General features: G+C 33.6%; 2 protein-coding genes and 1 long non-coding RNA gene across 3 annotated transcripts; 1 reads left to right on the top strand and 2 right to left on the bottom strand.

Annotated features, from left to right (window-relative positions):
* Positions 1 to 351: 351 nt before the first annotated feature.
* On the top strand, positions 352 to 2,344 carry LOC108379811 (uncharacterized). Its single transcript, XR_001849512.1, has 3 exons — positions 352 to 601; positions 1,773 to 1,897; positions 1,966 to 2,344. It is a non-coding gene; the product is annotated as an uncharacterized LOC108379811 (long non-coding RNA).
* Positions 1,344 to 6,297, bottom strand: cn (Kynurenine 3-monooxygenase cn). Its single transcript, XM_017636157.1, has 8 exons — positions 6,208 to 6,297; positions 3,251 to 3,560; positions 3,102 to 3,189; positions 2,674 to 2,842; positions 2,353 to 2,604; positions 1,979 to 2,209; positions 1,750 to 1,911; positions 1,344 to 1,678 (listed from the first exon to the last, which is right to left on the bottom strand). The coding sequence occupies exons 1-8, from the start codon at positions 6,295 to 6,297 to the stop codon at positions 1,601 to 1,603; spliced, it is 1,380 nt and encodes a 459-aa protein (XP_017491646.1). The 3' UTR covers positions 1,344 to 1,600.
* Positions 6,298 to 7,820: 1,523 nt separating this feature from the next.
* Positions 7,821 to 9,036, bottom strand: LOC108379808 (DNA repair protein RAD51 homolog 4-like). Its single transcript, XM_017636156.1, has 4 exons — positions 8,783 to 9,036; positions 8,306 to 8,715; positions 8,123 to 8,248; positions 7,821 to 8,056 (listed from the first exon to the last, which is right to left on the bottom strand). The coding sequence occupies exons 1-4, from the start codon at positions 9,034 to 9,036 to the stop codon at positions 7,821 to 7,823; spliced, it is 1,026 nt and encodes a 341-aa protein (XP_017491645.1).
* Between the last annotated feature and the right edge of the window lie 1,869 nt (positions 9,037 to 10,905).

The raw sequence follows: 10,905 nt of genomic DNA, 5'->3' as shown, positions 1-10,905 counted from the left end.
ATATTCTGGTAAATTTCCAATAGTCAACAGTTGCAGAGCCAAAGAATGTGAATATGTGTTAGAGCTCTTAAGCTGCCTTTACACGGGTCGATTTTCTAGTCGATTTTTGTCGTTCAACCTAATTCGACCAGTGTAAATGACAATTCAGCCGCAAAATGTAAGTGTTCTGGCTGGTCGGTTTTTCAGTCGATTTTCCAGTCGATTTTCCAGTCGACAGAAATCGACCCGTCTAAAAGCGGTTTTACTCTTACATACATACACATGTCCATATCTGTTATACCAATATATACATAGGTACATACAAACGTACATATATATTTTACAATAATTTTACTCTCTTTATTTTCACTTTGCCTCTATGAAACTCAGAGCATTTCAGGCGCCAATTCCAAAAACAAAAAAATAATATTAAAGAAATTAGCAAAGCACATGGTCGGTCGTTAGCAGCTGGTGGGCACGAGAATTACCCCATCTACATACTTGAAACCATTTGGACGCAGAGCGAAGCAGGCGAAAGATGTGCGCAGTGTGCAAAGCATTTAAATTTAATAGCAGAAAGCAGTGGCGAATTTCTTAACGAGGCCGAACAACCGAAAACACAGTGAGTGATGAAATATTATTGAATATCACTTAATTTAATAAATGCAAAAATTTTATGATTAAAATGGTGTGACAATGTATAAAACATATAGTATGTATACATTTATGTCACGTATGGATTGAAGAAATTACCATACATGTGCTTTGAATATTCTACATTGCCGAAAAGTAGGCAACACTTTTGGAAATTCTTCTTGGTATTAGCTGATCGCAGAATTTGTGGAACCACGAGGAAAATATGCATAAATTCTTTTGTCACAATTAAATTTCCGTTTTCTTCAATAGACTGTTCTTTAATTCAAGGTCAATGAATAATGATCCAATATTTATTAAAAATCCTTGATTAATCTTAGTTGTTTTGTAAAAGTGTAAAACAAAAAACTAAATCTTTGCCAATGTAAAAATGTCTGGTACTTGATCTAACAGTCATCCCTGATACTGACTATAGCACTGAAATCTGATAGTATATTCATGCAAAATATAAGGTTAATATTAATATCATTGATGACTGTTAAGGGTGTTTCAGCTTAACTATGAATATTAGCATTAATACTGGGTAAATGGATAAGCAGAAGTTACTATTTACTATCCAAATATATCTTTTCCCTAGGCAGATAACTGCACTGCTCCAGTTAGATACTAGAGAGTAAACACTTTGTGCAAATGAAAGCGATATACATATGTAACTGGGGAATATTCTTGTGTCGAATCACATAATTAAAATATTTAAAACTATCTCCAAATCAATTGGCATCTTTACGCACTAAAGCATCGATATGCAATTTTTTATTCATTCAATTCCTATATATGGTACAACATGTATGAATTACTATATATGTGTAATAATTATCTACGACCCCCCAAGACTACAATTTATGCATGCATTCAATTTCAAACTCTACATAAAATTACAAATCTTCAACAATTAATACCTACGGACGTTAAACAGCTCGTTCTTTCTCTTTAAATACTAGTAACTTCATTACTAAAAAGTAACATCTTAAAAAACTCCAAAATATATGGCAATGATGATAGCAATGACCGCCAGCACAGTAGAAATTAGTACATTATTTAGCAGCTGAAAAGTAGAAAGCAACGGGTTCAGAAGTTTTAAGTGGTATTAAATTTAATTATACCATAATCACTCACCTTATCTTGCCACTTGCGATTAGCTATGCACTTGCTGTACGGCATGCTGGAGAAGGAAACACTATTATATAATGGCACCCAAGCGCTTGGAAACCAACGGAATAGTAACGTGTCAAGCCATTTACGACAGCGAAAACTTGCCCGTTTGGTGAGATCGCGCATCTGTTTTTAAATGATGTAAAAATTTTTAATAAAAATGTAAAATATAAATTTTAGTACATATATTTACCTCAACATAATTGTACATCGCCAAGTCGCAAATGGCATGCGCATCACGCCAACGCAACTCGGTAAATTGCTGCAATACTTCAGCGGTACTTAAACTTGTTTGATTAAATAGCGACATTAGCTGCGTACAATCTTCCATGCCTGCATTTAAGCCTTGCCCATAGTAGGGTACCATAGCGTGTGCAGCATCACCTAGAACTAGCGCCTTCGAGCCGTAGTGGTATGGATAGCACTGGAAATTAGGAAACATTTTATTATAAACTGGAGTTTCGGTGAAAATTTATATAATAGAATTACTTATTTGAGTTATATTGAAAATAGAATAAAGTCTTTAGCTTAAATAAATTATAGAAAATATAATAGTCCACAATTTACCTTAATCGAAACTAAATGTTGTGGTCGTGTTTTGAAGAAATCTTTAATCAGCCTTTCCTCGCCGATCAGTGGCACTGCATCAGCGTAGTATTTGTGGAAAAATTTTAATAAATCGGCGGTAGTTTGTATGGTTGCAAAAACTTTGAACGGCATTGAAAGTGTGACAGTAAACGACTTATCTTGATTGGGCAGCGCTATCATCATGAATTCATCACGTGGCCAAATGTGTAAATAATTCTCAGGCATTTGAAACTGTTATATAAATTTGTTTAATTCTTAGAGGCAACACAAGAAAGGACATTAACTGCAAAAATGCCATACCTCGCCATTTTTTGCTGGTATACAAAGTTCCAAATAACCATGTTCAATGTACTCCTGTGAATAATTGAAGCCTGGCTTCTTGACCAATTGCTGACGCACCGAGCTGAAAGCGCCATCACAACCTACAACCAAATCTGCAAAATCTTCGACAACTTCCTTAGTTTGCATGCTGCAAAATGAGAAGAAAGATAGTTGTGTTTGTAAAAAAAAAAAGTATTCCACAAAAGTTGTGGGGAATGCTGGTGACAATTTTTTACAAGATACTAAACTGGAAAGTTCCGGTAACACACAGCCTACTGTCGGGAGAACGAAATAAATGCCATGTTGTTGTTATCACAACCACTAGCGGTAGAATAAGTGAATATATTTTCTAAATAATTTTATTAGCATGGTTTTTTATTTTGCATAAATTTAATTTATCAACTCACCGCTTGAATTCCATACGACCCTCACTCAGATTTACATAATTCAATTTATGTTCGAAATGTCGATGAATATTGGCATATTTTTCACCCGCTAAAGCGAAACAATTGAAAACTTTTAGGAAATTCCAAACTAAAGTCCAAACAAAGCTTACCATTCAACAGCACTTCATTTAAATATTTTCTGCCCACCGAGTAGAGGCACTGATGCGTGCAGGGATCGTACAGTACAACGGTGCGATTGCCTTTAATATCATGTAACATACGACCACGCATGGGAATGGCTGTTGCGAGTACTTCCTGCTCCAAATCCACTTCGGCAAGCGCTTTGCGGCCACGTTGCGACAAAGCCAAATTGATGCTACGACCTTGCACCAACTCCGCATTGCGTATATCTTCACGATATTCATACAAATGTACTTCATGTCCTCGTCGAGCAAAGCTGAGGGCGGCCAATGAACCGACCTGGAAATAAAGGAAGTGTATTTTTTATTTATTTATAATTTTATTTTATTTTTTATTATTAATAAAGAAAAATATGAATAACTTTAATAAAATGTAAGAATCGTCAGTATTGCAGTCCTTTGTCGGCTTAAATCATTGCCACAGCGTGTGTCTTATCATTTTCTCTCCCCTTATCACTTTAGATTTTTTAAATAGCCATATAGCGTTTTACTTGCTGACACTGAATGTTGTATCTCTCGTGTTTTAACCCCGTTTCAATCACTTTCCAACTATTTAATCAATTATAACAATTGTATGCGCATATTAAACAGTCAATAAGCAGAGTGTTGGGATTTAAATTCGTGTTTTTTTCAGGCTTAATAATTACAATGTATATACGTATGTAAATAATATATATATTCTAGGCAAGTATACATACATAGAGACTAAGGGCTGGTTTCTCCAACTCAACTTAACTTAGTTAAGCCAATTTTCTTGACTTAGTCATTAATAAGCTGTGTAAAACGTAGGCTAAGTTTTGACTTAAGTCCAAAAAGTGGCTAAACTAAGTTAAGTTGAGTTGGAGAAACCAGCCCTTAAAGTGTAAGTAGATGCCACTTTTTACATATGGAAACGCCAACATATCGTGTAAAGGCAAATTAGATTTGTTTCTGTACAAAACAGATGCACGTACATACGAAATAGAAATGTATCTATTTTCATCTGACTTACAGAAAGAATTATCTGTGTTTGTTTTATTTTGAAGGGTTAAATAAATACTGTGATTTTGACAGACAGATGCAATTACGTATGTATGGAAACGGTCACCTTTACAGATGGAAATACATATCGTGTAAGAACACTTTTATAATGCATCTGGGGAAAACTAGTACTTTAAAAAAAAAAAAAAAAATTGTCAACGAATTAAAGAATTCTAGGCGCAAATTATAATAAATTACATTCAGCTACGATTTAAACTTGATGGAGTTGGGAAAAGGAGTATTTAGGGAGTTTTCGTGCAATTAGCTATTACTGATCATAGATCTAGGGAACTTTTTAAGAGTGACTTATGTATTAAGTCCCAAAACAAAAGACTTTAGTGATTGGCTACAAAAAAAAAAATAATTCTTATATTAATTAAGCTTANAATTTTAGATTAATTATAAAATTATAAATTAATTTCAATGTCGTTTAAAAAATTAGTGATAGATTTATATGCTTTCCCATTAGTATTTTGATGAAATTCAATTAATGATGGTATTTTTGAGTATTGGGTATTTATTACATGAATTGAAATTTCATTTTTAGTATTGTAAAAGTTGTTCGAATACTTTGCAACGGTTAAACGTTGTATAGAGGTATCCCAAAAACGGATGTTTGACTGTGAGAAGCAGGTATTTTGCGATTATTTTCTTCTTGTGTCGCAGAAGATATACTTTATCAAAAAACAATCCGCCCGGTCATCGGTACGGCCCCCGCCAGCCGTGTTACTGATGCGCTGACGATCGTCGACGATGACGATATTCAGCATAGGGCCCAATGTGTAATTCGATTATAATTCAATCATTATTGCAAGGGCTTAATCTCCAAATGCGGGATTTCATTTGAAACTTTAGAGTAGAAATTTAATTTTTTTTAATTACTTCCGGTATGTGCTATTAATTAGCTATGACATAACCTATTACCTATACATATACATAAGTAGCAGAATTTTATATTGATAAGGCGCTTCAAACCTAAATTGCTTTATTTTTTATTTTNGACTTTAGTGATTGGCTACAAAAAAAAAAATAATTCTTATATTAATTAAGCTTAAAACGCCATCCTCCAATTTTAGATTAATTTATAAAATTATAAATTAATTTCAATGTCGTTTAAAAAATTAGTGATAGATTTATATGCTTTGCCATTAGTATTTTGATGAAATTCAATTAATGATGGTATTTTTGAGTATTGGGTATTTATTACATCAATTGAAATTTCATTTTTATTATTGTAAAAGTTGTTCGAATACTTTGCAACGGTTAAACGTTGTATAGAGGTATCCCAAAAACGGATGTTTGACTGTGAGAAGCAGGTATTTTTCGATTTTCTTCTTGTGTCGCAGAAGATATACTTTATCAAAAAACAATCCGCCCGGTCATCGGTACGGCCGACGATGACGATATTCAGCCTAGGGCCCAATGTGTAATTTGATTATAATTGAATCATTATTGCAAGAGCTTAATCTCCAAATGCGGGATTTCATTTGAAACTTTAGAGTAGAAATTTAATTGTTTTAATTATTTCTCGGTATGTGCTATTAATTAGTTATGACATAACCTATTACCTATACATATACATAAGTAGCAGAGTTTTATATTGATAAGGCGCTTCAAACCTAAATTGCTTTATTTTTTATTTTATTTTATATAAATTTTAGAAAGTGTGTAATATATCACAAGACTGTTCAAGTTGGGAGGTGGCATCGACCTTCGCAGGCCACAAAAAGTGCTCACAGAATCTTTTTACTGTTCCCAGGCGACGTAAAACTATATGTCCAACCAGAATGACCACACAAATTAAAATAAAAATCACGTCCTAACAACTTAGAAACAGTATACATGCTCTCCATAGGTGTGGCACTTGCTATATTGTCTCGAATAGTTTTAGGGTTTTTCGCACTCACCAAACCTCCGCCTATAATTGCAATCTTCAGTGGTGCACGAGAATTGAAACCATACCCATTTCCCGACGACAATGGTGTTGTATGCGACATATTTATTACGGTTGCACTCAAAAAAGTTTTTGCCTTTGCTTTAGTAAAATTCTCGCAATCAAATAACTTATATTTTCGGTATGCTGCTGACACGCTGATGCTGGCCGAGAATCTGATTATGTAGCACTTGACTTATCGCTTCGGTAGATGTAGTCACAATGAAGGAATATGATCAACAAACGCAGCGATAAGTCTAAATGCATATTTAAACTTCATTGAGATTAAGCATATAGTAATAGTATCGCATACAGGCGTGCATATGCACATATGTATTTGTAAGTACTGCGGATAAACGTGTTCACTAGTATACATATTTGAAAAAAAAAAATGCGGCCATATATTAAATGAGATACGCACTTAGCAAATATGCACAATAAACCCTTTTGTAGTTTGAAATAATGTATCTAATAAAATGTTGATGTGACAAAGTAAATATAAAACGGCTACTAACCGAATAGTAACCTCATTTCATAGAGGGAAGCCTTACTAATGATTTACTTTTGCTTTTAGTAACGATTTTGTGCTTGAATATTCGTTTAATGCGCTACTTTTTACAAACAGAAGTTGTAATGCCACGTTGCTCGAAAATTGAAGTAGCTTCCTGCAAACCACTTTTCAGAGTATTCTGAATTGTAAAGAAATTTTAATGAACTAGTAAAGATGTCATCCGATTTTTGGCAGAATTTTCTAAAATGAAACAAACTGTGCACACTTCGATTCTTTTACAAGATTTCTGAAGAAAATCGGTAAAACAATGAAAATAAAGCCGTTAATTGAAGAATTTCTTGCAGAGTTTTTTCAGAATTTTCTTTATTTTTCATACAGAAATTTCTTTACGAGTTCGTGTCAACCACTTCGTATATGTAATTTTCATTGAAGATGCGTAAAAAAATCGTTAGAAAAATGAGATACTCCTAAAGATTTCGTTAAGATATCGGGATCTTTGGTATCTAAATTAGAAAAGGTTTTTTTAATAGTGATCGCCCCTCAGCAGGCAATGACAAAACTTCTTGAGTGTATTTCTGCCATGAAAAAGCTTCTCATAACATCCATTTGCCATTTCAGCATAAAACTGTAGGTCCCTCCATTGATGTAACAACATCAATAAGCACACCACAAATAGGAGCAGCAGCAAAAGTGTAAGCGCCAAAATAATGATATTATTATATAGTATATTAATGTTATTATTATCATTATAGCAATGTCAATGCCCAATATTTATTGATTTTGAATGATGATAGGACGCGCTCTAAAATGTGTTGGTAAATTAATAAATTATTTCCATACGCATTTTGAATTGAATTATTGTTATTTTTATGTGTATTAAAACTCGCAAATTGAAGTAGGATTTAAGGTAAATGAGCTCTGACTCTAGAAGAAATTAAAATGATGTATTTATGTCGCCTATTATCTGCTAATAACTCTGTATATTTTTTATTGAAAGTTTCGCCATTTTTTCAAAACTATGACTTACTTTCAAATTGTTATTCGCTGATATACTTTCGAGTATTATACATTATCAATCAGAGAACACCAGCAGATGTTATGCGTAAGCTGCACATGCCACCAGCAGCAGTATAGCAGCTTTTGATTATCCTTAGTGTGCGTTCATTTGTCATAGCAGAAGAATCTGGGGGTATTCCAATGGATAAACGCAAACGAGGTGCTCGGCTCCAATATTCACCTAAAGCTGGACGTATACCTTTGCCACTACCATGGCTTGGTGAAGCTGTAACTTCTTCAATATGTTCTTCATATTCTATTATCGATAAATTTGCAATATTAGAAATATTATTCAAATGACTAGTAAGGCTTTATTTTTTACCTTCATCTTCGGCTGCTAGTGTTTCTTCTTCAATATTCACTAGCAAATTTACATAAATAAAAGCGATATGATGCTCTTTGGATAACTTATACACTAAGTTGTTCAATGTCGTCAACAAATACTTTCCTAAAATAGTAATAAAAGCTTCGTTTTAACCTTTCTAATGAGCATTAATAAACTAACCTCTTAAATGATCCCTTTCCGTGCGATGTGTAAAAAACACTGCCGGCAATGCATCAATTACGACTAATTTTAAATTACTCAAATCTGAGTTGGTTCCAGCCGTCAACTGTGTTAGCAGTTTTTCTAATATATCACATGTGCCTTCAGCAGAGCTTGTACGCTCCACCAGTATTTCTTGCATTATACGCCCACAGTCCTTATTGGGTACATTTCGAGTACGCAACATTTCCATGACGCGTGTACCTGAAAAGTCACCCTTGGTGTCGATGTATAAAACAGTCCCATGTGATTGCGCTACGAAATTAAGGGCAATTGTGTGACACAATTGAGTTTTGCCAGCACTTGATTTGCCGCAAATTTCCCATATACTACCAGTTTGAAGTGGTATTTTAGCGGTTAGTATATCGAAGCTGCTGGCAGAAAAACAAAGTGCTTGATAAAATTGTTGATCATATCCTTTTTAAAATATGTACTTACTTTCCGATGCCAGTTTTGTATACTTTAGCAGTTGTTTTTTTCTTAAATAAAATACATTGTTGGCGCGGAAAATAGTCTTCTCCCAACTTTTGTTTAATTTCCAAAAGAGCAATTTCCGACAGACCCGTAATTTTCATTAATTCTGCATTAGTTGTGATGAGCAGCTCGTATCTCGACGTTATACATCTACGCTGCAGCTTTTTCAGTAAATATGTCGACAAACCAAGCCCATCAAATTGTCCTAAATCGGCCATTAGGTAAAGGAATTCCAATTGTTCAAACTTTTAAATCTACTAGAAAATAAAAATCAACCATTTGGTTTTTGGGCGGTAAACAGCTGAAGGTGGAAATCCGATCGATTTTTATGCTCATAATAATCGGTGTTTAGTGTGAAGAAATATTTGTATGGGCCCTGTCACACGTCAGTATTTATTGACGTGATCCAAGTATCGCGATATTTATTGACGGTGTAGCATGCAGTATTGATGGATCGTGACACATATCGCAAGATTTCTAAAAATTTTGAAATCTGGATCGCAATACCGTCAATAAATATTGAACGTGTAGCACTTTCAAACCGCGATCCATACATTCCGTCAGTACATCTTGTATTCTCATAATGCGAACATCGAAAACATATTGACTATGCCTTCGCTCTCGTTGCTTAAAACCTTTCAAAACAAATTGAAAAAATTTTAATTAGCATTGAAAATTTTAAAATAATTGTGGAATCCTAAATTATTCGTGCAAAATAAAAATATTTTCTAGCGTCATATTAAGCGCTCAGCACATAAAATATGCAAATACTGACGCGATAAATATTGAGCATGTAGCATTCGTGCGCGATCCATCAATTCATAAATATGGATCGCGATCGAAATATTGTCATAATAGTTGCGTTCGACAAGTCAAAAATTTGTAATAGTTTTTCCAAATTTTTACTGGATAGCGTTCGATAACGACAAAAAAATATCCAACACATAAAAATTGAGAGAGCAAGCGTTCATTTTGATGCAAGAGAAGCGTTCATTTTGTACTGGCAAAATTTTAGTCAGCAAAAATTATCCAACACGAAAGCATATGATCACAAAATTTTAAAAAGCTGTTTCTGGAACGAGCCTTGCACTTCATTAAACTAAAATTAATTGTGAATGTAACAAAAGTATTCGCAATCATCGTGTTTGTAAATTTTGGTTGAGTGAAAACATTTTTGATCATTCAGTGCTACACTGAAAAAATATGCCTTGATACTAGAAGAAAATCTTTATAGGAGAAAATAATCGTTTTACTTCTGCTTTTCTACCGCTGCTACAATTTGGTAAAGCATTACCTATGACCAAAAGTACGTACCAGCTTTGGATATTCTGTCAATGCTTTTTAAAATCATCTGCATATTTTTTAGGGAAACTTGTGGTCAATTTTATCTAACGAACTAAATTTTTATTTATACAACGAAATATTTAGCCCAGTAAAATTAGACTTTTTCTTAAAAAAAATTTTTAACAATTTTTTGATGCAGTTTACTTCTATTTGACACGTAGATCATGGATCCACAGTCTTGCCCCTAAATTTCATTTGTCAACATTCCCCCATCTTGGATTTAAGTTTTTTTGGGTTTTTTCCAATTTGCAAAGAACGTGAATCTATAAGAAGAAACAACACGTTATAATTGTAACGAGTGGAAACATCAGGAGCGTGCTTTCTCTTTTGCCCAAATACGTTTTGTGATTGGAGGAAAAGAGAAGGCACGCTCCTGATGTTCACACTCGCTACAATTATAACGTGTTGTATCCTCTTATAGATTTACGTTCTTTGCAATTTGCAAGCTTATTTTGCATTTTTCGTAAAAAATGGGTATATACAAATATGTAGAGAATTTAATTTCCCACATTTTTTATATAAAAGTTTTTTTCAAAATAGTATTTTTTATTGTAAAAAATTAGCAAAAACTGCAAAAAAAAACTTACATTGCCACGGTTCTCGCCATTTTTTGACAATTTCTGTTGAAAATAAATAGCATACTTGTATATCTACATTTGTTTTGTATGACGCTTAGATCACGGCCGGGAACGTACGAAACATAGCGATTAACCCAGAAAAATTTCTTAAATTTGGTAGGAAAC

The sequence above is a fragment of the Rhagoletis zephyria genome, unplaced genomic scaffold (genome assembly GCF_001687245.7).
Source record: "Rhagoletis zephyria isolate East Lansing unplaced genomic scaffold, Rhagoletis_zephyria_1.1 Rzeph_scaffold_17383, whole genome shotgun sequence".
Taxonomy (NCBI): Eukaryota; Metazoa; Arthropoda; class Insecta; order Diptera; family Tephritidae; genus Rhagoletis; species Rhagoletis zephyria.
The sequence above is the reverse complement of the archived record's forward strand: the minus strand, read 5'-3'. Positions and strand labels throughout refer to the sequence as shown.